Source organism: Jaculus jaculus, chromosome 1 (assembly GCF_020740685.1).
Source record: "Jaculus jaculus isolate mJacJac1 chromosome 1, mJacJac1.mat.Y.cur, whole genome shotgun sequence".
Classification (NCBI taxonomy): domain Eukaryota; kingdom Metazoa; phylum Chordata; class Mammalia; order Rodentia; family Dipodidae; genus Jaculus; species Jaculus jaculus.
Genome location: NC_059102.1, coordinates 46,900,028 through 46,927,490, shown reverse-complemented (window position 1 = coordinate 46,927,490; position 27,463 = coordinate 46,900,028). Strand labels below are relative to the sequence as shown.

General features: G+C 44.2%; 1 protein-coding gene and 1 long non-coding RNA gene across 2 annotated transcripts in view; one reads left to right on the top strand and one right to left on the bottom strand.

The window, feature by feature from the left end:
* Positions 1-11,297: 11,297 nt before the first annotated feature.
* Positions 11,298-27,328, bottom strand: Acta2 (actin alpha 2, smooth muscle). The gene is made up of 9 exons (XM_012947651.2): positions 27,186-27,328; positions 22,311-22,461; positions 21,671-21,799; positions 18,202-18,312; positions 17,705-17,789; positions 17,301-17,462; positions 15,257-15,448; positions 14,003-14,184; positions 11,298-11,616 (listed from the first exon to the last, which is right to left on the bottom strand). Exons 2-9 carry the CDS (start codon positions 22,437-22,439, stop codon positions 11,473-11,475), a joined length of 1,134 nt encoding a protein of 377 aa, XP_012803105.2. The 5' UTR covers positions 22,440-22,461; positions 27,186-27,328; the 3' UTR covers positions 11,298-11,472.
* Positions 26,371-27,463, top strand: part of LOC123453267 — a 12,421-nt gene continuing 11,328 nt past the window's right edge. The window contains exon 1 of the long non-coding RNA XR_006632719.1: positions 26,371-26,598. This is a non-coding gene — a long non-coding RNA (uncharacterized LOC123453267). The remainder of the gene's footprint in view (positions 26,599-27,463) is intronic.

Genomic DNA, 27,463 nt, shown 5'->3' with positions numbered 1-27,463 from the left:
TGCTGCACTGATCATGAGCTTCCAGAATTCTCCACCCCCCAGAACAGTCTCTGTGTCAGCGTGCCGGGTCTGTAGAAGCTTGTCATGGGCTTCTACCCCTTTACGTGGGGTCTGGGAATTTACCTAAGGTACAGTAGCTGCAGTAGAGACTGCTTTATGCTCTGAGCCATCTCTCCAGCCCCGGAGATAAACTTTGAATTCTGAGTTCTTGGAAGAATTTGGCTTTTATTATCGATGATGATGATGATGATGATGATGATGACAAATACTATGCAAAGAATACTTCTTTAGCCCCTTAAGAAATTCCTGTCCTAGTTTCCTGGCCCTTCATAAAGGAAGTATATATTTTCTTGGGGGGTAGCTAGAAGAAACATTATTTAGTGGCTTTTAGGGAGTTATCATACTTTTGTCCATAAGATATTTAAACTTTTTATTTTATTTTTTTTTAATTTTTTTGAGGTAAGGTCTTCCTCTAGCTTAGGCTGACCTGGAATTCGCTATGTAGTCTCAGGGTGGCTTTGAACTCATGGTGATCCTCCTACCTCTTCCTCCTGAGTGCTGGTATTAAAGGCATGAGCCACCATGCCCCGTTGAAACTTTTTTTTTTTTTTTCAAGAAGAGTGTGTCTCGGTTTGAATTACTCTAACAAAAATGCTGTAAATTGTGTGGCTTAAATAGCAAAACATTTGCATAGTAATTCTGGTGTCTGAAAGTGGAGGAATAGGGTTCCAGGGTGCATGGTCAGGGCCTGGTCCTAGTTAAATTAACCTTACTCCCATATAACAGAGAAGTGGTCTCATGTTACTACTAATAAGGGCACTAATTCCATGAAGAGGCTCCACCCTCTTCACTTGAGCCCCTCCCCAGGGCCCTGTCTTTCAGCATCATCACATCAGAAATTAGCATTTCAACACAGGAATTTTGTGAGGAAGCAACATGTTCAGATGATAGAAAACAAGTTGATAAAAGATTGTCCTCATTTTAGAGGTGGATCTGCGCCCTAAAGGGCTGGTAGCCTCGGAGGGGCTAGTGAGATGTGGTCACTGAGGAGCCCACCAGGCTGCAGGGGAGAAGCCAGGGGAGTCTGCTGATGACAGGGCATCCTGCTGACAGCTGCTGAGCTGAGCCAGTGCGATCATGTGTCAAAGCAATCCCGTCCAGTTCTCCTAAAGGGGGGCATAACTGCAGCATCTTTTAAAATTATATGACAATTCTGTACATGTATGTGATGCACTTTGATCATCCTCACCTCCACGTTGTTGTCTCTTATTTCTCTCTGACTCCCACTCAACCCTTTCTTCCTTTCAATCCCCTTCCTATTTTCAGGTCTTTTTGTGTGTCCTACTGAGTTAAATTGGGGTCACTTGCATGAGCATGGTTGGGTATTTAATTATTGGAGTATGAACAACTTAGCAGTGGCTACACCATCATTCCCTACCCAACAGCAACCATTAACTATTAATAGCTAATTTGAGAGGAGTGGGGTCTGGTGAGCTTCTCCCCCATTCATGACAGAATGTTGATGGGCTCAATGTAGAAAAGCTCAGCTGTTGTGAGTTCATGAGTGGAACATTTATGTTGTACATAAAAGAGAGCACTTATCAACATTTTGTATGAAAATAAGCTTAATACACTCATATATGCTTAATATCAAAAAAGAACTGGAGAAATGGAAAAGAAGAAAATAATACAATGAAAGAAGGATCACTCATAAAAGACACTTGTAATGCCCTTACTATCTGCCACTGTGACATGCTAGAGCCTGGGGTGTTGTGAGGTGTGGAGCTGTGGGGAATGACAGACTTCAGAGGGACCCTGGAAGAGTGAGTAGCACTGAAGCTGCCTTTATCTACTTTACTTGACGTTGGTCCCTTAGCACTACGTGGACCACAAGACAGCTAGAACCAGATGGTGACAATTAGCTCAACTACTCCCTGCACATCTGGGTCAGGGAAACAGGTTGGCAGTGAAAAATTAAAATTTTTCCCTCACATGAGCTGTTATTTGGAGGGTCCAGTGGAGTAAGGTGAGTCCATATTCTTGAGCTGAAGAGCATTTATAAAAAAAAAAAAAAATTCTTCTGGGCCGGAGAGATGGCTTAGTGGTTAAGCACTTGCCTGTGAAGCCTAAGGACCCCGGTTCGAGGCTCAGTTCCCCAGGTCCCACATTAGCCAGATGCACAAGGGGGCACACGCGTCTGGAGTTCGTTTGCAGTGGCTGGAAGCCCTGGCATGCCCATTCTCTCTCTCTCTCTCTCTCTCTCTCTCTCTCTCTCTCTCTCTCTCTCTCTCCCTCTTTCCCTCTCTCAAATAAATAAATAAAAATAAAATTTAAAAAAATTCTTCTGTTAGGAGGCAGAGGTAGGAGGATCGCCATGAGTTCAAAGCCATCCTGAGACTACACCGTGAATTCCAGGTCAGCCTGAGCTACAGTGAGACCCTACTTCGAAAAACTAAAATAAATTAATAAATAAAAGTCTTCTGTGAGCTTTTTCCAGGAGAAAAAGCATTTACAGATTTGTTCAAAATACAAGGTCTGTTGTGTTTCTTCCAAGCATAAAAGCCAATGGGCAACTATAGGAAAGCAATTCATTTACTGTGCCCCTGGCTTTAAGAGAGGTCATAGCAAGTTACATCACTTCTTGAGAATACAACTTTCTGATCTAGCAGGTTTCTGTCAGAAGCAAATTTGTGTACTTACAAAGTTCCTTGCAAGGTAATACATCAGTTTTGTGAAAAAAAAATAATAATTGATGGTTCAGTGGGAGCGTGTTTGCTCAATGTGGGTGAGGCCTGGCCTTCCATCCCCACTGCTGCAGTAACAAACAACAGTAAGATGCTGAAGAGAAATTCGCATAGCATAAAACTTATCATTTAAAAAATTCATAATTGAGTGGAACATCTATTTTTTTGAATTTATTTACTTGTGACAAAGAGAGACAGAGAAAGATACAGATAGAAGAGAGAACAGGTACACCAGGGAATCCTACCACTGTAAACAAACTTCACACTCCGTCATATATGGACACCTCACATTTTGTTCAAGCTCTCATAAACTGGTGTATGCCAATTATGAACAGTGCAGCTTTAAATATTCATGTGCATGTGTATTTGTTCATGAGATATGATTTGGAATATTTAATTAACACGTAATTAGCATGCAAGATTTTATAATAATAAAATAGCATTGGTGATGATGTCAGAACCTTCCAGAGCTCACTCTCCTTCATTACACTGTTCATATAGTGGGTCACCAGTCTCAGACTAGTCTAAAGGTCACTAAACCGCCATGTTTTAAAAAAGAATTTGAGGGCTGGAGAGATGGCTTAGCGGTTAGGGCATTTGATTGCAAAGCCAAAGGATCCTGATTCAATTCTCTAGGATCCATGTAAGCCAGATGCCCAAGGTGGCACATGCATCTGAAGTTTGTATGCAGTGGCTGGAGGCCCTGGTGTGCCCATCTCTCTCTCTCACACACACACTGCCTCTTTCTCAAGTAAATAAATTAATTAAATAAATTTTAAAAAATAATTTGAAGCCAGGCATGTTGGCACATGCTTTTAATCCTAGCATTTAGGAGGCAAAGGTAAAGGATCACCAGGAGTTCAAAGCCACCCTAAGACTACATAGCAAATTCCAGGCCAGCCTGGGCTACAGCAAGACTCTACTTCAAAAGAAGGAAAAGAAAAAAGAAAAAGAAAAGAAAGAGAGAGAGAGAGAGAGGAAGAAACAATTTGAGGGCTGGAGAGATGGTTTAGCAGTTAAGGCACTTACCTGCAAATCCTAACAACTGGAGTTCTATTCCCCAGTACCCATGTAAAGCCAGATGTACAAAGTGGTATATGTATCAGAAGTTTATTTGCAGCAGCAGGAGGTCCTGGTGTGCCTAGTCTCCTCTCCATCTCTCTCTGCTTACAAATAAATAGAAACAATATATATTTTAAAAAAGAATTTGAGGGCTGGAGAAATGGCTTAGTGGTTAAGGCACTTGCATGCGAAGCCTAAAGACTCATGTTTGACCTGTTTCCATATCCCATGTAAGCCAGATGCACAAAGGCAATGCACGTGCAAGGTCACACATGCCCACTAGGTAGTGCAAGCGTCTGGAGTTTGATTTCAGTGGCTGAGGCCCTAGTGCACCAATTCTCTATCTTTTTCTCTCCCTCTTTCTCTAAAAAAGAATTTGATTTTATCAGTGTTGGTAGGATGAGAGATATAGGAGAGAACTACTTCCAGGGCCCACCAGTAATGGCACATTGGGATGCTACTTTGGCCATTCAACCGGAGGAAGGATTTATGCCTTCTGGGAAGCAATACATTGAAATCTGGAGTTATAGACTGTTCTTTATTTTATTTTATTTATTTATTTTTTGTGGTTCATTTTTATTTATTTATTTGAGAGTGACAGAGAGAGAGAGAGAGAAAGAGGCAGATAGAGAGAGAGAAAGAATGAGTGCACCAGGGCCTCCAGCCACTGCAAATGAACTCCAGGCGCGTGTGCCCCCTTGTGCATCTGGCTAACGTGGGTCCTGGAGAATCGAGCCTCAAACCGGCTTAATCACTAAGCCATCTCTCCAGCCCCTATTTTATTTAAGAACACGGGCTAGCTTTTTATATTTTTAAAATTATTTATTTATTTGTTTATTAACTTATATGAGGTATGGTGGGGTGGGGGAGAGAATGAGCGTGTCAGGACCTCTAGCCATTGCAAATAAACTTCAGATGCTTACACCACTTTGTGCATCTGGCTTACCATGGGTTTGGGGAATCAAACCTGGGTCCTTAGGCTTTGCAGGTAAATGAGTTAACCACTAAGCTATCTCTCCAGCCCCAAGGGAGAGTTTTATATTTCAAGGACTTTGACTATTGAATGTATTTCACTTGAGTGATCTATTTTTAAAGGAAGACCTCAAGTTACATAGCTTCAGGCCATTTCCTAGGGAGTTCCAGATTGAAGCATATACAAGGAGGCTAAGGACTGGAGAAATCACTGAGTCAATGAAAAAGGAATGAGGCTCAAAACTGAGCCAGGCATGGTGGCGCACGCCTTTAATCCCAGCACTCAGGAGGCAGAGGTAGGAGGATCGCCGTGAGTTCAAGGCCACCCTGAGACTACACAGTGAATTCCAGTTCAGCTTGGGCTAGAGTGAGACCCTTCCTAAGGAAAAAAAAAACAAAAACAAAACCAAGAAAAAACAAAACCTGAATGTGGATTGTGGATACCATGAAAGGCATGGCCTAAGAATATAAAAAGAAAATCTTTTTAAAAAAATATTTTTTGTTTCTTTTTATTTATTTATTTGAAAGCGACAGACAGAGAAAGAGGCAGATAAAGAGAGAGAGAATGGATGCGCCAGGGCCTCCAGCCACTGCAAACAAACTCCAGATGAGTGCGCCCCCTTGTGCATCTGGCTAACGTGGGATCTGGGGAATTGAGCCTCGAACCAGGGTCCTTAGGCTTCACAGGCAAGCACTTAACCGCTAAGCCATTTCTCCAGCCCAAGAACATCTTTTGACTGGTACGCTCACAGTTTCACATACAGTAGCTCCCAGTTTTTTATCAGCTAAAGTTAACTGCCTTCTTCAGAGGAAAATTTGCTGCATTCTAACATATTTCCTTGTGAGTTTCTGTTGACCAACTTAAGTTATTGTTAAGTGGAATCCATATGTAATTTAATATCGATATGTTGGTACTTCTGTATCTAGACAAGCAGATATAATGCAGAATGCTAGAGCACAGTCAAATTGTAAGAGCTTTACAGAATATCAACCCTTACTACACTTATACTAAACTTGTCAAGGAAAACCCTGGCCCAAGGAATTCACCTCAGATTTAGGCCTCTGAGAATCTGTCATTATTATCTACCCTAAGCAGAAGCTTGTTATATTGTCATCCGTCTCCCTTGAAAGCAGCCAACATTACAAACCCAAGCAGGCAAATGGTAAAATGATATCTAGTCCCTTCAGCTCTTCAGAAACATAAGGTTGCTCCAGATCATGAATGAGAGTAAGAAGTGGTAACACTTGAATATTTGTTTACCAAATATGAGTTGGAATATTTAGTTAACAGTTAATTAGCATACATGATGAAATAGAAAATGAATGAGAGATACCAAATTTTACTCAACTATCTGACTCACTTGTAATGGGTGGCTGAATTAAAGACACACACTTTACAGGTGAAATGATATGAATCCTGCTTTGGAAAATTGTAGCCAAGTATGTCACACTTGTAAAGCCTATATGTGATCCAGTCTCTGGAGTTCTCTTTTCAGTTCCATGTATGAGGCACATACTCCTGCCTCTGGGACACAGCCTGGGTAAGTCCCATAAAGGCCCCACTACCACTTCCCCCAACCTCAAGGCCATGCATCCTCCCTGTTGCAATCAGGTTTGCATTGCTGGCAGAAGACACCTGACCAACAGTGGCTTGAGGGGGGAAGGGAGATTATTTTGGCTTACAGATTCAAGGGGGAGCTCCATAATGGCAAGGGAAAATGATAGCATGAGCAGAAGGTGGACATCACCTCCAGGCCAACATCAGATGGACAACAGCATCAGGACAGTATGCCAAACACTGGCAAGGGGACACTGGCTATAATACCCATAAACCAGCCCCAAATAATACAGTCTCCAGGAGGCGTTAGTTCCCAAATATCCATCAGCTGGGAACCTAGCATTCAGAACACCTAAGTTTATGGGGGACACCTGAATGAAACCACCACACTCCCGTTTATTTACTATCCACTTAACTCTTATTCTTTTGTTCTACAATTCTTTTTGTTTTATATTTTCCTTTTGAATTATTTTTAGGCTAATATACAAAGTAATGGGTTTCATCATGGCCTCTTCATACATGTCATTCTATTTTTTGTACTTTTTAAATATTTTATTTTTATTTATTGATTTGAGAGAGAGAGATGCAGAAATAGGCAGGGAGAGAGAGAATGGGTGCTCCAGGGCCTCCAGCCACTGTAAACAACCTGCAGATGTATACACCCCCTGTGCATCTGGCTTACATGGGTCCTGGGGAGTGGAACCTTGGTCCTTTGGCTTTGCAGGCAAGTGCCTTAACTGGTAAGCCATCTCTCCAGCCATGTCATTCTATTTTGTTCTGCCCTCTCCTGGTTCCCTTCCCCAAGTTAAGCCCCCTCTCCTGCTGTGCTATTGATTACATGTATTCTTTAGTGGTATGAATCAGATGTCCCCATGAACTCAGGTGTTTTGAGTGCGTGGTCCTCAGCTGGTGGCAGTTTGGGAGGTGAAGTCTTGCTGGACAAGGTGTGTTGCTGAGTGATCCCTTTACCATATTTCCCCACTCTCTCAAGATCTCTTCCTCTTCTCTTATGATCCCTTCCCTAGTTTCATGACCTATAAACACACACACACACACACACACACACACACACACACACACACAGAGTGTGTGTCCGTTTACTCTTTAAAGCTTCTTTAGCATCTACTGTTTCCCAAGGAAGATGGCACACGTCTGTGATCTCTTGGCCAGGGTTCAGTTATTGGCTAGAAGAGTCCTCAACCCATGTATCTCTTCTCTTGTGATCCTTACAATTTGCCCCTTACAATGTCTAGGTTTTAATTTTATTTTTATTTATTTAGTTGAGAGAGGGAAAGGTGCAGAGAGAGAGAGTATGAATGGGTGTGCCAGGGCTTCCGGCCACGGCAAACGAACTCCAGATGTGTGCACCACCTGTGCATCTGGCTTATGTGGGCATGGGGATTCGAACCGAGGTCCTTTGGTTTTGCAGGCAAGCGCCTTAACTCCTAAGCCATCTCTCCAGCCCACAATGTCTAGTTTTTTAACGTCTGCCTTCCTCCTTATGTTACAGGAGTTTCGTGGCTCCTTGCCAATGGCAATGAACCAATAAATTTAGGGCACCCCAGATTCTTGTCTTACGAATTTAAGGAATTAAATCCATACACCAGAGGGTAAGACTCAGAGAGACTTGATTAAATCAAGAGACGAAAGTAGGGAGAGTGGGGGTCAGGGTCACCCTCCCCCCCATCCCAACCCAGCAGGGCGGAGATGAGGGAGTCTTACCAGAGCAGGCACAACAAACACCAAAGTTCAAGACGTGGGAAAAGCCAAACGAGGCCTTGCCCACCTGGTAAGGATCTATTCGTAATCTCACGGCGGCGGCAGGCTTTCCCCGCAGGCTCCGCGGAGCCCGAGAGAGACTCGCTTGGTCTGGGCTCAGGAAGGGGTGGGCACACCTGTGCCAGGTGAGAGCAGCGATTGGATGAGTCTGGATCAGACTCGGAATTGTGGCTCTGCGGGAGCAGGCAGGTGAGGGTACATTTTCAACTCTCTCTTTGGAGCCCTATCTTGGCCCCGCCCTCATTTAGACTAGTTACCTTTGGCCGGTGGCCTTGCCTTGCCCTGTTTCTTTCGTGGTCCTCTGACCAGAGCATCAGCATAAGTGGCCCTCAGTCATCACTTGAAGTGACCTGGCTCTTTCAGAAACAGATGTTCCTTAAACAGCTGGCTTTCATTACGTGATGTGAGCAACTGCCTGCCACACGGTCCCCCGTCCTTCCTTGATGCTGCCTCTTGTCGAAGAAGCCTGGCCTCGGCAGTGTCTTCTGCTCGGAAGCGCAGCTGCTCTTCCCTCCCCGCTCAGAAACCCTTCTCCATCCTGCCCCACGGCGGAAACGGCACCGAACCCACGTCCCTTGCGCATTCATCGATGCCGCACTGGCGACAGAGACTAATTATTCTTTAAAATACCGTTTGTGCCACACGCCTTCTCTCAGCAGAGTCTGCATGATTTGAATTAAAAGTTAATTAGGTATGCATGGCAGGGTTTGGAGCTGCGAGAGCTGGTCGTGGGAAAAGTGATGGCCCCAGAGGAAGGGTGTTCCTTGTAGAGGCTGAAGTTGCTTTTGTTATTGGAGCGGGGAAAAAAAAAAAATCGAAAAGTTAGCCTAAGCCGAATGCCACCTCCTTCTCCTCCTTCCTCCCTCCCCCTCCACTTCCCCCTCCCCCTCCCCCCTTCCTTTTTGTCCTTCTTGTCAGGGTCTTGGTGTATGGCCCTGCTGGTCTCGAGGTCTCTGATCCGCCAGCCTGGGCCTCCTGGGTGCTGAGATCGCAGATGTGCGCAGGCCAGGCCTAGGCGCTGCGCTCTTCTCGGTAAGTGCAAGTCCAGTCCTTCCAGCCACCGGGCTTCTTGGGGCATCAGGGAGGATTCGTGTTCAGTGACAGAGGGGAAGTGCTTAGGCCAGGCACTGCAGCTGGTCAGCTCACAGGGAGCGAACATGTCACACATGCTCACTGCGGAAGGTTCTGGTGGTCCTGCCCATGCCATGCCTGTCACTCACTCCTTCCTCAGACACTTGGTGCCCTCTGGTGATCAGTGTGAAGCAGGACAGTACATCAGACCCATGTTACTACAAGAGAGCCTTGTGGTCTTGACAGCAGAGGTTGGTGCTTTTTTCCTAACTTGTGCATAGGGGGAGGGATACAGAGAGAATGGGGAGGCCAGACTCTCTTGCCACTACACATGAATTCCAGATGCATGTGTCAGACTGTGCATTCGGGTTTATGTGGGATCTGACTGCCCAGCCTGTGCTCTCGCTTTTGGATGTGCATGAGAATTACCAGGGAAATTTCTCCCCTGCTTCAGTTCTGAGTTCTAGTTCAGCCGAAATTGGATGTGGCCAATAATTTGCACATTCATCATGAGTCCCTACTAAGGTTGAGCTACGTAGCTTGCACTTTAAGAAGTGTTAGGTTGACATTTGAAAGTGTTGGTTTGGAGCTGAGCTGAAGTAGAAACAAGCTGGGACCACCTCTGCCAGGACTGTGACCGGGGTCTCGCTGCTTAACCATGCCCAGCTGCAGCTGCCCATCTCGAAGAAAGCACCAAAAAAAAAAAAAAAAAAAAAAAAAAAAAAAAAAAAAAAGTAACACCACCAAACCCGCAGGGTTGCTGTCAGATGAGGAATCTCAATATGAAGAGCTTGTTACAGGATCTGGTCATCACAGACGCCCAGGACGTCCTATCTCCCGCTGTTTGCAGTATTGATCCTAATGAGCTGCAGAGCTGGAGAAAAGAGGAAAACATGGGCTTCTGGGCCAAGCAAGCAGCTCAGAACCTCTGCATTCCTCACTCCTCAGGATAACTGACTCCAACCACATTAGGACATCCATAGAAAATAAATAGGTCACAGTTGGGAAACTGCTGGGGGTACGGAACACCTAGGAAGAAAAGGCTTTGAAAAAGAGAGCTTGTGGGCATGAAAAGTTTTTTTTTTCTTAAGGAATTGTTTGTAGTTTGCAGGCCAAATGGACATAGGAACAGTTGAAGTTGGCAACTCTCATATATAACTGCAATTCTGGACCAACCTCGGTCTCATCTACTAGCTGAAAATAATATTTTCCTATGAGGTTGTGAAGAGCCAGTTAAATAAGTTATGTAAAAAATCTTCTGTATGATGACTGTCACTACTGATCATGGGAAAGTATTTGCATTTTCCCCTTTTGGTATGAACATGCCTACAGTGTCCTTGTTAGAGGCACGCTTGGACCAAATAAGGGAAACAGGTGATCCAGGTACATAGATTGTAAAGCAATGTTTCTCATTGTTTAAGAAAAAGGTGGGTTTCAAGCTGCGGAGATGCCTTAGCTGTTAAAGCTTTTTCCTGCAAAGGTAAAAGACCCAAATTCAATACCCAGTATCCACATAAGCCAATTGCACAAGGTGGCACATGTGTCTGAAGTTCATCTGCAGTGGCTAGAGACCCTGGAGTGCCCCTCCTCTCTCTCCCCGCTCAAATCAATCAATAAATAATAATAAACTTTTAAACTTAAAAATAATTTTTAAAGTTATACCTTCTTTAAATGCATAATGCTTAATACATACTACAGACATATTAAAATCACGCATACATATGCGTGCTTTAAAACAAGAGTTATTATTCTGAAATGTGTTTACCAACTTTAAAATACATGTAAGACTATTTTTGTTTTCACCAATTAGGGTTATGAGATTATAAAGTAATATAATTACACAGCAATTTGTGAAGTCAGTGTGGATTTTCCTATTTAAAACCATTTAACTTAAAGTTTTTTTAGAAAACAAAAATCAAGATCTCTTATGCAATCTCAAATTCTTCCTGTTTACAATATTGTACAAAATCATGGTGAAATGATTTTACTTTGTTGCTTGGGAAACACTCGTCTTAATGTGTCTAATCTTTATTTGACCACTAGAGGGCGCAACCTGCAACGCTTGACGTTACCCCTAACAGAAGTAAGCGATCATAGGTCAATGCTAGGAGTTGCTAGTAGCATATTTCAGATTTATTAAAAAACACATAGGCAACGAAACAGAATTTTGGCCAGGAATGATTTGGAAAAGAACTGAAGGCATTAATCCACAAAACATTCACAGTTATGTGCTGGAGACAGAGCGGGGACGGGGGGGGGGGGGGGGGCAGGGGGAGGGGGCATGTCTTAGAAGCATTTGCGGTGGACAATGGAGGGCCCGGCTTCATCGTACTCCTGTTTGCTGATCCACATCTGCTGGAAGGTGGACAAGGAGGCCAGGATGGAGCCGCCGATCCAGACAGAGTACTTGCGTTCAGGAGGGGCAATGATCTGCGGGGCAGGGTGAAAAAGAAAGGTCGTTAGTGCCTAGTGCTGTGGGGCAGTGCCTGGGGGCCCTACCAGGCCCACATTTCCTTCACAGCAGGGGCTATCTCGCTGGTGAGATGGGTGACAGGGGGCAGTGAAGAGGTTATGGGTCCTGAGATCCCTCAGCGTTTGTGTTTCTGGTTTCCTTTATGCAATCTATTCCAGACCATCTCTCAGTCTTATGCTGCCCTTTCAGCAACCCCAGGGGCCCTCAGGCTTGTAGTGGTCTCTACCTAAGAGCCCTGACAAAACCCTGATGTCCGAGCTATCCCCTGAGGTTCGGCAGGACACACATACACACACTGTAGAAACGGACTAGCAAGCTCAGAGAAGTTTGCAGAATGCCAGAATTTGTGGTACACGTGTTCTACCCCATTGAGTTGGCCATTAGCTTTTGAAACCCCATCGCAGGATGGGGTGAACATTGTGCATTGGCTATCCTTATTCAGAGCACAAGCCTGCAAGGGTGTGCTCATGGTTTTTCAGCACGTGAACGGTTCAGGCACAGACACAGAGGCTCGTGCCAGAGGTCAGACCTGTCCACACCAATTTAAAAACCAGCTAGAGCAGAGCAAATGCCAACTTCCATTCCAGACTTGGCTTTTACAAGGCAATGGACATGCCAGCCAACAAAGTGTTTCTTCTGTTTAAAAGGTAAAATTTCTGTTCCCACCCAATGATTCAATATGTATTTTAATTATTTTAAAAAAACGTGTTTTTTTGTTGTTTATTCTTATTTATTTGAGTGTGACAGAGAGAGAAAGAGGCAGAGAGAGAGAGAGAGGAGAGAGAATGGACGCACCAGAGCCTCCAGCCACTGCAAATGAATTCCAGACACGTGCGCCTCCTTGTGCATCTGGCTAACATGGATCCTGGGAATCAAGCCTCGAACTGGGGTCCTTAGGCTTCATAAACAAGCACTTGACTGCTAAGCCATCTCTCCAGCCCATCAATATGTATTTTTTTCTCAGTACAAATAACTGACATCAACTGTTTCAGGACCTATGCTAAGCATTATCTTATTGAATTCACATATCTGGTTATGTTGGTATCAGATCTAGTTTATAGCTGAACCATCACAGCAACTATGTTTGGTTTCAGAACTAAACTTTGTGTGGAGGATAATTTTAGATTTCCAGAAAATTGGAAAGTAGGTACAGGGAGTTCATACCCCCAAAACTTCATTTTTCCTGAATGTGTCACCCTAGTATCACACAGGTTTCAGTGGCTCTATATATTCTCTTACCACACTGCGCCCCAAAAGTTTCACCTTCATTTTTATTCAAGAAGTGAAGTTCAGAGAACTAGCAATTGTCCAGCTTTTGCTGTGGTCTCACTATTCTCCCCTCAGTGAGGCTGTTTATGCAGCCTGCCCCGTTTCTGGCTCTCTCCTCTCCTCTCAGTGTGGGCGTGAGAGCGTATGATCAGACAGGCATCCAAGAAGCACAAGGCCCCAGACCAGAGCCTGTTGTGCTGTGGGTGTGTGTGTGTTTGTGTGTGTGTGAGTGTGTGTGTGTGTGTGTGTGTGTGTGTGTGTGTAAGCTGCCTACACATTGCAAATAACAGACAACATAACTGCCTGCCTTTCATGTGGGCAAACTGCACGAGAAGGTCCTGCCCCCTTTTGTTTCCTGGGTCATGAGTCAGAGGGTCTAGTGTGACCTTCTGTTTTCAGTGAGTGATGGTCTTTGAAAAGTCACCAGCCACAGGTAAGTGGCCCTCCAAGAGAATGATCTCCATTTGATCTGAGTCTTGGCACTCAGAATCCACAAGAAACAGGGTCCCTGGATAGTTGAGGGACTGAGCTCTGTCTTGCTGGAGTCAGTTTGCACTTTTCAGCATCTGCAGCAAGAGGCATGTCTGACCGAGAGGACGCAGAGATGAAGAGAGAACACCAGTTTTCTGACGCTGGCATGTAGTCATATTTAACCATAAGCTACTAACCCTACGGGGTTTAAACTACCTTAGAATGCCTGGCTCAGTTCCACCTTTCCCTCCTTACTGCTCTACACATGAGAGTCACTTTTTGTGTAATGAGGAAAAACAAAAAACAATTCAATGCACATGCAAAGCAATAAATGCATGTAAACGGGTCTGTTAGCTCTGCCTGCAGCTTCTGAAAATAGCTGATAGATGAGGATATGGATAGATAACAATCTTGCATAAAATAATGCAGATTATCTTCGAACCAATTGACACATGTTAATCCTGAGTCTTTTTTTCCCCCAGTGTATAACTCTAGAACCCAAGAGTACATGTGGCCAAGTACGGCCTCAGCGAGACCTCCACATCTAGTTACAAGGCCGCCAGCATGCATGATGAAGCCACGGGGTCTGTCACTCGACATTACCTTGATCTTCATGGTGCTGGGTGCGAGAGCAGTAATCTCCTTCTGCATCCGGTCAGCAATGCCAGGGTACATGGTGGTGCCCCCGGAAAGGACGTTGTTAGCATAGAGGTCCTTCCTGATGTCAATATCACATTTCATGATGCTATTATAGGTGGTTTCATGGATGCCAGCCGACTCCATCCCTGTAAAGGAGACACAACAAAACTCAGGTTAAACATGGAAGCCCGGACTGAAGCAACAGGCTGATTTGGCACTGGATGAGACCAGCAGGTGTGACAATCTAGAAACTAGCATTTGAGACACCAAATTTCCAGCTCCTGGTCCTTCTGCCATGTCCAGGGTGAGGTTCCGTGCTCCTCTAGAGCTCCTGTTACATGTGGTTCACATGAGGGCAGGCCTTCACATTTCCTGCAAATGGCCAGACCAATGTCAGAGCCACTGGGGCTACCGCCTTGCACCCCTTCACCCCCAACTCCCAAGGCAATATGGCACAGAATCATCATGAAAGTGTTTCTCCAACTTGAATAATCTTTATTTTCCTATCTTGATGCACCTTTTTATTATTTTGTTTTCAGCCTACCTGAATTCTGTGTTGATTTCTTATGCAAGTCTTTTGGAACAAACTTGTAGGTGGCCTCTCATCAGTGTTTGATCTCATAAAAGTAGAAATTATACCACTTCATTGTTAGTAACTGATGCATCTAGTTACTGAATGCTTGTCCTGACCAGGCTCTGGGCTATGGCTCATATAATTCACTAGGCCTTCCACATAGGAACTATGGCAGTCTTCCTATAACTCAGGAAGGGGCTGAGGCCCAGGGAGGTTAAGTGAGTGTCTTGTGAGAGTAACAGTCTTAGGACCCCAGAGCGCAAAGGGCTTGCCTCTAAAAATGCAGAGGTGGCCTTGCTGCCTAGAATCAAGGCCAATGTGGCACAAGACACCCTCTGCGTACTTTTGGCTTTTTCCTTCCCTTCTCCATTCCCAAAATTGGCCTGTTTTCCAAACCATCCCTATGTCTCCACCGTCTCCTAAACAGAGGCAATATTGAATTCTTACACCATGCACCAAGGACGCTTTTGCATGCAACAGAAGAGTGTTCTCCTAGGAAGCCCGCTCTTTTCTCAGCCCCCCTAAATCTTCTCATCTTGAAAATGTGGTACTCCCCTTTCCCTGTTTAGAATTGCTTTTGGTCTTGGTCTTGAAGAGCTGGCCAGGTACAGGAGGCTAGGGTGAGTTCCCTCCCCATTGCCTACCAATGAAGGATGGCTGGAAGAGGGTCTCCGGGCAGCGGAAGCGTTCATTTCCAATGGTGATCACCTGCCCATCTGGCAGCTCGTAGCTCTTCTCCAGGGAGGAGGAGGAGGCAGCAGTGGCCATCTCATTTTCAAAGTCCAGAGCTACATAGCACAGCTTCTCCTTGATGTCACGGACAATCTCACGTTCAGCTGTCAAGCAGATATGAACACCATGGCACATGTTTGGGGCTAATCAGGGGCTAAAATTCCACCTGCATCAATCATTTCAGTCTTATTCCATATCAGCTCCTTAGAAGACACAGTTTTCAAAAATCCTTAAGGATCCTGTTGGCCTGGCCCAGGAAGACACACTTGTGTCTTGACACATTCATCATTTTTCAGAAAGAAGTGGGCGCTGACTCAGGACCAGCCTCAGTCCAGAAGGCTCCAGTGATACACACAGAAGCAGGTAAGGAAGAAGTGAGTGTCTACCTTTCAGAATCCTGGTATTGGTTACATTTGAGCCCTTGGAAACTTGGAAGTGTTTAGGGGAGCATGAATTCTTTGGGCAGCTATAACCATGGGCACTGACTGACAATGTCCTAATGGTTATAATTAATACTGCCCTCTGATCCAGTGAGAGTGTCAGAGACTTTGGCCAAAGACATATGTATATCACTGCCTGTTTTATCATTAAGGCCTGTTCTTATAATATCTCACAATTACTGAATGCTTACTCTGTATCAGGTATTCAACATGCATTACAGTATTTCATATGTATAACAACTATCTATGATTATGACCATTTTCCAGATACAAAGACTACATCTTAGGAAGGTTGGTTTACTTCTCTAAGGTCATACAACTAGTAGGTGAAAAGTTGAGACTTGAGTCCTATTTCCATGTTCTCCAGGATTGCCAATAACTAATTCTTTTTCTCTTCACACTCTTTTCTATTTGTATGAAACAAATTTAAAAAATAGTTACTGGCTGGGCATGGAGGCACATGCCTTTAATCCCAGCTCTCTGGAGGCAGAGGTAGGAGGATTGTCTAGAGTTCCAGGCCAGCCTGAAACAACGTAGCAAATTCTAGGTCACCAGGCTAGAGTGAGACCCGACCTCAAAAAAAAAAAAAAAAAAAAAAAAAAAAAAGGGGCGAGAGATGTCTTAGTGGTTAAGGTGCTTGCCTGCAAAGCCAAAGGACCCAGGTTCAATTCCCTAGGGCCCACATAAGCCAAATGCACAAGGTAGTGCATGCATCTGGAGTTTGTTTGTAGTGGCTAGAGGCCCTGCTGTGTCCATTCATTCTCTCTGTCTTTCATAATAATATTAAAACATATTCACATAGGGCTGGAGGTATAGCATTGCGGTAGAGGGCTATTGTGATTTAAATATGAAATGTCACATAGGCCCATATGTTTTAACACTTGGTCCCCAGCTGAAGGTGCAGTTTGGGAAGTTGTGGAGCCTGGAGGAGGAGGAGGAGCATCACTAGAAGAAGTGAGTCACTGAGGCAGGAGGTTTTCACGGGCCTCCACTTCCTGGTCCCTCTGCTTCCTGACTCTGGATGCAGTGTCAGAGCTTCTCTGACCATCTCTGCTTCTTGCTCCTGCTGCCATGCCCTCCAGCATGGTGGGATGGGTTCTCTGGAAACTAAAGCCATGATAAACCCTTCCCTTCCTTAAGCTGCTTCTTATCAGGTATTTGGTCACAGCAGTAAAGTGATACAAGGTGTTACCTGGCATATGAACGGTGCTTGGACTCATCGCTTGCAGCACACACACACACACACACACACACACACACACACACACACACACACACAGGTTGAGGTTGGCTCTGACTTGCTACTATAATAGAAGGTCATAACTGTTCTCAAGGAAGCTGTAATCATTTTACAATCACACATCAAAAAATGTTGAGCTTTGCTCCGTGCATTAGAGCATTGCTGTCTCTGAGTCTCTGCTCCATCACCTCTCTCAACAGTGGTGGTGGTCCCGTAAGTTACTCTGAGCCACATCCCATCCTCTACTCTCTTCTCTTGGTCTCCCGCAGGCCTCACCAGTAGTCACGAAGGAATAGCCACGCTCGGTCAGGATCTTCATGAGGTAGTCGGTGAGATCTCGGCCAGCCAAATCCAGACGCATGATGGCATGAGGCAGGGCGTAGCCCTCATAGATGGGTACGTTGTGGGTGACACCATCTCCAGAATCCAGCACGATGCCTGGGGAAATCAAGTATGATAAAAGTCGCTGAAGCAGATGGCGTCGAGTCAGTGATCTCATAGACGGAAATCTTTTGAGAAGGTGGTTCCTAACCCTCTCATTTGAAAGGAAGAGAAGGCGTATTTGACGGGCTGATGTAAGGTGACAAGACAGGGCTGAGATGAACTCTGGCAATGCTAACTCACCTCTCATCTATCACAACCCTCATGTTCATAATCATCAGCTCCCCCTGGCCACTTACCAGTTGTACGTCCAGAGGCATAGAGGGACAGCACAGCCTGAATGGCCACATACATGGCTGGGACATTGAAGGTCTCAAACATAATCTGCAAAGCAACCCAAAGCGCTCAGTGAGTGATGTGGCTAGTCAGGCTAGGAGTGTATTCTCACAGCCAGTTTCACACAGACAGGCTGGCCCTGGAAAGAAAAGACCACAGTAAAACTGGCCAAGGCAGCCCTGGTCACTTGAAGAGGAGAAATGAAGGTGGGAATGGAGAAACCATCACAATACATCCTTCTTAAGTTTTTTAACAGCTCTTGTTCTTGAAGGCCAACAGGTCGGTTTTTACAATAAAGATGTGAGTACAATTAAGACGTCCCTATCATTTGGTATCCCAGAGTTTCTAGAAAGTGGTCAGTCTGTTGGTAGGCAGCAGTTGGGATCTTCTCTTTGCATAGCCTTATTCTGATTGGACTTGGCTCAAACACGACAGTGTTGATGCATGAGTAAATATTTACCTGGGTCATTTTCTCCCGGTTGGCCTTGGGATTCAGGGGTGCCTCAGTGAGCAGGGTTGGATGCTCTTCAGGGGCAACACGAAGCTCATTGTAGAAGGAGTGGTGCCAGATCTAGCAAGTCAGAGAGAGAGACAGAGAGAGAGGTGGGGAATCAGGAGACGCTAATGATGAACTGTTGTGGACACAGCAGGACCAAATAAAATGGCACAAGACCTCACTGTGTGCTCACTTATGTACTGATGCAGACAAGGATGCTTAGAGAGTGTGAATATGCAAGAATTCACTTCAACTAAGTGACTCAGCAAAACCCTAAACCCAGGCGTGTGAGGCAGGATAGCATAGGGGCCAAATGTGGGCCTTCAAACCTCAGCCAGGCCACTTCCTAGCTAGATGAGCCTAGCAAGTTCCTAACCCTTTGCAGTTCACCATTTGAAATATGTACGGAAATGCAATTAGTAATTATTGCCTCAGTGAGTCTGGGAGAGTTAAGTCAATAACCCAGAGTGACTAGTCAGCCCAGTGCTTGGTCCAGAATAAGCGCTGTAATTAATCAACTCTCAAATTCTTTACCCCTTGCCCTTATTTTAGTTTATTCATGGGAAAATTAACTAGTTTAATAAACAAAAGAACAGATGATTTCATATGTGTATGAACAAATGAGGCTGACCTGAATATCTAATTGCCGTTTGTAATGCTTCTAGAGAAATTGTCCTTTGCAGTGGAGCAGCAAACAAGTCCCCTGCCTCTGCCTCCATCTGTCTCTTTACTCAGCAGGACTGGGAAAAGCAATTTGTCAGCAAAATAAATTTGGACCTTCCTCTCAAGAGCAGGCACCGGGTCTGCAGGCATTTCCAGAAAGCTCATGGCTGTCTATGGATAGCATGTTTGTGTGCATGCACTCTGGACAAAAGTGCATTGCTTTATAGATGAGTACATTCTTTTTTTTTTTTTTTTTTTTTTTTAGGTAGTGTCTCTCTCTAGCTCAGGCTGACCTGGAATTCACTGTGTAGTCTCAGGGTGGCCTCGAACTCATGGCGATCCTCCTACCTCTGCCTCCCGAGTGCTGGGATTAAAGGTGTGTACTACCATGCCCAGCAGAGTATACTCTTCTTAATCTCTGCATACTGAAAGTCAAGGGCTAAAAGAATTAACCTTTTAAAGAATACAAGTATTCCACCAGCACCAGGAATACTAGAGTTATGCAGAATTAAAACCAAATGAAATAAGAATGGCTGGTGAATGTTTACAAATTAACAAAGCAAGGTCAACTGTAAGGACTATCTTGTTCCAGGTTTTCTGATTTTGAGATTTTGGTCCCAGAAAGGAGAGGAGAACCCCGAGCCTTTGATGATGTGCTGTGCAGACAGGGTGAGGCTGTGCAGTAGTGGTTTGGGAAACTGAGTTCAACCAACATTCCTGTAAACAGAGTTAGGATGGGTGGGTGGGTATTTGTTTGTTAAGATCTTCACCCCCCTTCTACCAAGTAGATGTTCACTTGAATAAGCACACTCCACTCTAACATGACAAACCAAACAAAACATACAGTGCTTTAAAAACCCAGTCAGGGGCTAGAGGGATGGCTTAGTGGTTAAAGCATTTGTCTTCAAAGCCAAAGGACCCTGGTTCGATTCCCCAGGACCCACGTAAGCCAGATGCACAAGGTGGTGGTGCATATATCTGGAATTCATTTGCAGTGGCTGGAGGCCCTGATACGCCCGTTTTCTTTCTCTCTCTCTCTCTGTGTCTCAAATAATTAAATAAATAAAACTTTAAAAGAGAAAGGAAGGTAGAGGAAGGAAAATTCAAAAATATCCTAGTCAGTCATATATTACACACTGTGGCTACACTGAAATAGATTTCAAAAACCTACCAATTCCACCCTCCCTATTTTCGCCCCCTCCCTTTCCCTCTCTCTCTCCCCTTTTCTCCAGAATATACTGTGAATTAAATGTTATAAATGAAGTTAGGTTTTTTTTTTTTAATCACTCCAGTAATCCCTTTTCAGGAGTGATAAATAAAAGATGAGATGTTGCTGTTTTAACATATTTGGCTGCATTAAAAATTTTGTCACCTTATCATTCCTTCTTTTTCTCATCACTGGTGCTCTTTTTTTTTTTTATTTTTTGCAAAGAGAGAGAGAGAGAATGGGCACACTAGGGCTGATTGCCACTGCAAACAAATTCAGGACACATGTGCCACTTTGTGCATTTGGCTTTACATGGGTCTGGGGAATTGAACCCAGGCTGGTAGGCTTTGCAAATCACTAAGGCATCTCCCCAGTCCACTGACATTTCTGAAAAACCCTAATAACAAGCATCAAAATCATAAGATTTAGTTCTTTTTTTGTTCATTAGCTTTTATAAGTGCTTGGGAGATAAGGCCTCATACAATGGGATACATAGTTTTGTTTTGATATGTGAGTAAGTATAAGTTCATGTTCATTGGACTGGGGATTCACATATGTATGTGTGCATGTGGAGGCCAGAGGCCACCCCCCCCCCCATCATCCTCAGAGCACCACCCACCTTTGGGACAGAGTCTCTCATTGGCCTAAAGATCACCAATTAGACCCAACTATCTGCCCAGGATTCACCCAGTCTCTGGCTCCCCAACACTAGGATTACAAGCACATACCACCATACCTGACATTTTTACATAGGTTCTGAGAATCAAACTAGGGTTCGCATGATTGTAGAACAAGTACCTCACTGATTAAGCTATCTCCAAGTCCCTACCTTTCAAAATAATTATTTTAAATTTTTTTCAGTTATTATTACACTTCAATGTGTTAGAGAACATTCAGGAATGCCTCAAATCCAGTGTTATACTCCTCTTTCCAACCATGTAAACTGAAGGAAAAAATAACTGCTCAGGATGAGTCATTAAAACATTTTAAATGGGTTGGTTAAGACTCTTCTCAGTGCTTCAACTCCTCTGTTTAGCCAAACTGCACTAGAAGAAGCAGCTGGCCAGCCCCTGAGGAGAGGGATGATGCTCTGTCCTGGGAGGACAGCCCACTGGACGAAAGAGATGATCAACTCCCACAAGCACAGAGAGCTGTTCCTCTCATCTATCTTATAGTGTCCCTCCAATTAGGTTAGGAATGTGGATAGGGCTAGGTGTGGTGGTGGTCACCTTTATTCCCAGCACTCGGGAGACCAAGGTAGGAGGACTGCTATGAGTTCAAGGCCACCCTGAGACTACATAGTAAATTCCGGATCAGCATGGGCTAGAGCTAAACCTCAAAAATCAAACAAACAAACAAAAAATGTGAAGAAGCAAAGGATTCTTTTTCACAAACAAATATATCAAGATTTGTTTTCAGTAATAATCCAGATTAAATGTTAACAAGTCAAAGTGCAACTGTGCCATGGGAGCCAGCAATTTCCCCAGAAGTAGCGTGGTGTGGCATGTTGGTTTGTATCAGATGGCACTGGATTTATTCAGCCTGTGCCCAAGTTCCCAGTACCTTCTCCATGTCGTCCCAGTTGGTGATGATGCCGTGCTCTATGGGGTACTTCAAGGTCAGGATTCCTCTTTTGCTCTGTGCTTCATCACCCACATAGCTGTCTTTTTGTCCCATTCCCACCATCACTCCCTGAAACAGTTCAATGTGTTACAAGTCACCCTTTCCCCAAACTTATGAACAGACATTATTGTTGACATAGCATGACATAAAATTGCATTTAATACCGATGCACACACCAAGCTCTATGAGGTTGAGTTTCCTTCTAATGGGTGGCTACATCACATGTCAGGATAGCTTATAACTACTTTTAATGAGGACAGTGATCCCAATGGCTATGTTCAGACAGAAAGAATATACGAGAAAGAGACAGGCTGTCTATTGCATGCACACCCATTGGATTATCCATCTACCTGATATGTGAAATTCGCACTCACTCCTAGAAAGAGCGTGTGTGTGAGTGTGCTTTTGGAAAGCAGGGCCCTGTACATGCTGTGCCACTGAGCTCTGCCCCAGTCCAAAACAGGCAGATTGTAAACGAGGTTACATAGCTTCTGGGCAAAAAGCAATAATCTGTGGCAGACTACAGAGGGATCTAACCTATAACCTTGGTCTCTCTCTGTCGCAGTGTTCATTTGCTCACCTGATGTCTGGGACGTCCCACAATGGACGGAAAAACAGCCCTGGGCGCGTCATCCCCAGCAAAGCCGGCCTTGCAGAGCCCAGAACCATTGTCACACACAAGGGCGGTGCTGTCCTCTTCTTCACACATAGCTGGAGGTCTTCACAGAGTTCTGCAGAAAACAGGGGGGTGCAGACCCTGCAGCCACAGAGCACTTGACAAGCATTCTGTCAACTCCCACCCACAGACTAGGTTTAGAGTCCCTTAACTGGTGACTCGCCTTGACCTTCCTCTAACGCATCCTTTATCTCGAAGTACTTTTGTTAGGCTGTAAGTCTGATAAGCGCAAACTCTGATTTCCATGTTAACACCCTTGGCCCTCAGCACCAGTGGCATATTACTTGTTCTTACGAACACTTTAACAACAGGGCTGAGTGAGCAGTGAATGAACAAACTACAGAGAATGGGATTCTACACTGAGACCAGCTTTTCACAGGGTCAAGTAGATTAACGCGAGCTAGTGAACCAGGGAGAAATTTCTGTCTGTATTGGTCCAAACTCACATTTTCTAGATATAACTTCTTACAGCTTTTTCTACAAATGGTAGATTTTTGAAATTGTGAAAATGTTAAAGAAACAAACAAACAACTAAGTGTTGCCAGACACGATGGTTCACATCTGTACTCCCAGAATTCAGGAGGCTAAGGCAGACAGATCACCATGAGTTCCAGGCCAACCTAGTTTACATAGTGAGTTTAGGACAACCTGGTCTACAGAGTGAAACCTTGTCTAAAAATGTATTTAAGTATTTATGTGTGTATGTGTGTAGGTATATATATATATATGTGTATATGTTAGTTTTTTGAGGTGGGGTCTCACTCTAGCCCAGGCTGATCTGGAATTCACTATGCAATCTCCAGGTAGTCTTAAACTGTTGGTGATCCTCCTACCTCTACCTCCCAAGTGCTGGGATTAAAAGTGTGTGCCGCAATGCTCAGCTTAATGTAAATATTTTTAAAAAATTAAATATTTTTAAAAATCGTTTATTTATTTCCAAGCAGAGCAAGACACACAGAGAGAATGGGAATGCCAGGGCCTCCATCCACTGTAAACGAATTCTAGATACATGTGCCACTTTGTGCATCTGGCTTTATGTGGGTACTGAGGAATTGAACCCAGGTTGTTAGGTTTTGCAGGCAAGCACTTTGACTGCTGAGCCATCTCTCTAGCCCTGATGTAAATATTTTAAATGCCTTTTGGGCTCTAAAGACTTTCACCTTTATAAAAATCCGTAATGAATCAGGTGGAGTTTAGTGCTGCATACCTATAATCCAAGCAGCCCTTGGAAGTCTAAGGCAGGAGGACCAGGAGTTTGAGGCCAGAGTGGGTTACAGAGAAGACCTGAATAACTAAAACTTTTGAATGGTAACAGTTGCATTTTTCTTCATTAATAAAAGTAGTCATTAAGCTAATATCAAGAGATATAAGTAAAAGGATAGCATATTCTTACCTAAGAAAAATAGGCTAGAGAAAGTAACATAGTGTGATCCCATTAAAATGCATTTTATACAAAAACATTACTCATCTTCACCAAGATATTGTATTGAGTTATTTTAAAGTGTTAGTTTTTTTTTAAGTGTCAGGTTTTGTAGGCACTTTAAATCTCCTTCCCTTGAGTGTGTTCTTTTGCTTTTAAGACAGTATTTTAAGTAACCCACATTTAAGCTTGCTTTTGTGACAAAATTTGAAAAGTTGAAGCAGACGTATTGGCTTACAAATTTGGGAAACTGAGGGTAAGAGGACATTTCCATTCAAGGCTCCATTTTTAAAAATGAGAGACTGTGGGAAAGTGATTGATTCCAGAGCACACAGTGTTCCGGATGGAGGCCAGCTGCCTCCCAGCTACCTCGTGGCTCATTACTCTGGGCTCCTTCCATTTCCCAAGCAGAACTAATGGCAATGCGCAGGAAAGAGAAGGGCGCTCCAAGCTCCCTGCCTGGATCTGAAAGCCTCGACAGGATTTCAAGTTGAGAATGATTCTTCTTTTAATTTTATTTATTTATTTGTTTGCTTATTTTGTGTGTGTATGTGGTGCCAGAGGTCAAAACCAGGGCTTTGTGTATGCAAACAAGTGCTCTAACCATTTAGCAATATCACCAATGCAGATTTTTCTTTTAACTTGGTGAATTCATTGCACCTGCACAGTCCTACGTATAAAAGGCGATAATTTTAAGAAAATTTCCGAGAAGAAAGCAATAGCTCTCACAGTCAGAGTTCTGCCAGATAATTCCCTCCATTCAAATGCTCAGAATATCCCAAGCAAAGCTTCTGGTAGTCTTTTGCAGAGAATATAAACTTCACCTTGGAAGACGTATTTTCAGATCATGACATGTAATACTACCTCCAACTGATAACAAAACCCAGGCTCAGCAAATTGGGATGATTTACCCAAGATATCCCCAGACTAGTATAACAGACATGACCGAGTACAGTGAGCAGCCGCTTGTTCTCTGCAGCTAATCTGCTGGGATGCATGTCCAGATTCCACCACGTGGAAGTCATGTGATTTACCAAGTTACTTGACATCTCTAAACTATGGTCTCTTTAACCCGCTACCGCAGTAGCACCAGTACAGAGCACAGAGAGTTTTGATGGAAACTAGATCATGTGACAAAGCATTTAAAATAATTCATGGTCGGGCTGGAGAGATGGCTTAATGGTTAAGCGCTTGCCTGTGAAGCCTAAGGTTCAAGGCTCGATTCCCCAGGACCCACATTAGCCAGATACATAAGGGGGCACATGCGTCTGGAGTTCGTTTGCAGTGGCTGGAGGCCCTGGTGTGTCCATTCTCTCTCTATCTCTCTGCCTCTTTCTCTGTCTGTCACTTTCAAATAAATAAACATAAAACAAAAAATTTAAATTAAAAATAATTCATGGTCGTATACACATATTCTCAATAAAAATGTGAGCTTTGCAATTATTATTAAGTTTGTTATATGATTACTATGATTATTCATATAGTATTTTACGGGGGGAGGGATTTTTCAAGGTAGGGTCTCACTCTAGCCCAGGCTGACCTGGAATTCACTAGATAGTCTCAGGGTGGCCACAAACTCATGGTGATCCTCCTACCTCTGCCTCCCAAGTGCTGGGATTAAAGGTGTGTGCCACCATGCCCAGCTAGTTTTTATTTTTAATCATTGCTTTCTTTCCACACTGTCCTCAGCATTAGAATGGAAATCTTTAATGGGTAGATTCCAAGCATATAAAAATAGGACTTATCAATCAAGTATATTTTTTTCTTTCCTTTTGCTCTTTTCCCTTCCCTTTCCAGACATTGAATTGTATTTGGGTTCCTTTCTAGTGGATTATGAGGCTAGAAGCCAGGGGTAACCATGCGGAAACAGGACAGAAGTACTAGGGTTCAGTCACTGTCAGAGGCAGGCAGCCTGCACCAAAGGACCAGCAGGCAGTCTGTGCAGATGCTAAGCAGGCTCTCCACGGTGAATATTGGGACACGGGAAACAGGGTAAAATACAGAATTAGGATGCTCTCTGAAAATGGGAAGGATAGTCCCAAGATCCTTTGGGGAAGGGACAGGGACGGTTTGGAGGAGTGTTCGAGTTTAGTCAGATTAAAGTAAACTGACCCACAGCATGGGCAAAAATGGAAGAAATAAAAACCCTCAAAATTCAGCAACTGCATTCATATTTGGCCAGTTTTTAGAAATCATGTTTCAAAGGAGAACTGTTAGAAGGGAAGAAGACTGCGTGTTCCCAGGGGAGCTGGCTCTGTGGGTTTACAACTCTTATCTAACCTGAATGAGCAGCATGGTTTGGAGCAGAGCATTTCCTAATTAGGTAAAACCCACTGGCTCCAGTATCGGCCTCTGGAAGTGCACGGAGCAGATAGAGTGCATCTGGTGCCAGGAATGAGTCGATGTGGGAGGAGCGGGGAGGGAAGGAGGAGAGGACAGGACAGCACCGGCCCCAGCTCACTGGTCTTGAAACACAAACCATATTTAGTCATGAATCACAAAATAGAAGGAAAATCTCAGCGTGTAAAAGGAGTCTCAGCTGAAGCTGCCAAACCCCGAGTTACAGTTCAGCCCAGAGTGGCAAGGCTGGCTCCTCAGTGATGCTTCCCTCACCAGCCCAAGGGAAGTTTGGGGCTGAGAGAAATGCAGAGCAGCCCTCCTCCAGATGGGACACCCAGCTGTCACCTGGAAGCTGTACTTCCTTTCTTTGCAGAACAAAAAAGCAAAGTCCGTTGCTCACCCTGCTCAGCTGCAGATGGCCACACTCAACAAGTAAGTGCACAGTTATGCTCAAGACATTCCATTTCCACTGGGGGATAGTAGCCAGGAGAGCCAAGAAGCCCAGAATATACATATTTAGCTCAAATCAAAGACTAGTCAACTCTATGTCTTTTGTCCACTTCTAACATCTACTTCCAGTTACCTAAGCTGCAGCAAAAGTACAGTGCAATGAAAAACTCTCCACTCTAAATCTGAACCACAAACAAGTCTAAAAGTTTGCAGTGCCTAAAGATAAACAAATATATGCCTTACTGTAAAGAGTTAGACTTTACCCCATCACAGGCTGCAGACATGGGCTGCTGGTTTAGAACAAGTGATTTTACAGGTGACATACATGAACAAAATTCCATCCATCTTTCTTTGTACCTTCTTAACTAAACTGAGCTGAATTTCAACCTTGTTTTCAATGTTAAATCATGAGAGCTAAGAGTTACAATCATTGTAATAGCATAATCTTTATTTAAAATTTTTAGAATGCGTGAACCCTTCCAGATCCCCACCAACTGTGTCTGATTATTCTGGATAATAAAAGAACCTCTGGAATCTCTAAGTCCCATCCCTGGGCTGGAGCCACTTACCCTGATGATGCTTGGCTGGGCTTCTCCACTCTCGGGTGGGTGGTGTCCAGGGAAGCTGAACACTGAAGGGTTATATAGCCCCTTGGCCTGCTTCCCTCCCACTCGCTTCCCAAACAAGGAGCAAAGACAGGCTGGAGCTGGCTGTTCGGTCTAACACAGCCATATAGGGACCTCAGCACAAAACTCTCTAATCTGGGTGGCCAGAGGCCTGGGTCTCTTCCACTGCATTCCTGTGCTCTGCTCATGAAACAGGAGGCAGCTCAGCTGCCTATGGGAGA

Bases quoted from the DNA above. Each gene is read 5' to 3' on its own strand.
- Acta2 (XM_012947651.2), bottom strand. From the start codon at position 22,439: ATGTGTGAAGAAGAGGACAGCACCGCCCTTGTGTGTGACAATGGTTCT. The intron at 14,185-15,256 runs GTAGGCAATGGG...TCTCCTTTACAG, and splicing joins CTTCCAGCCATCCTTCATTG to GGATGGAGTCGGCTGGCATC. The intron at 11,617-14,002 runs GTAATGTCGAGT...CCTGCCCCGCAG, and splicing joins CCAGCACCATGAAGATCAAG to ATCATTGCCCCTCCTGAACG.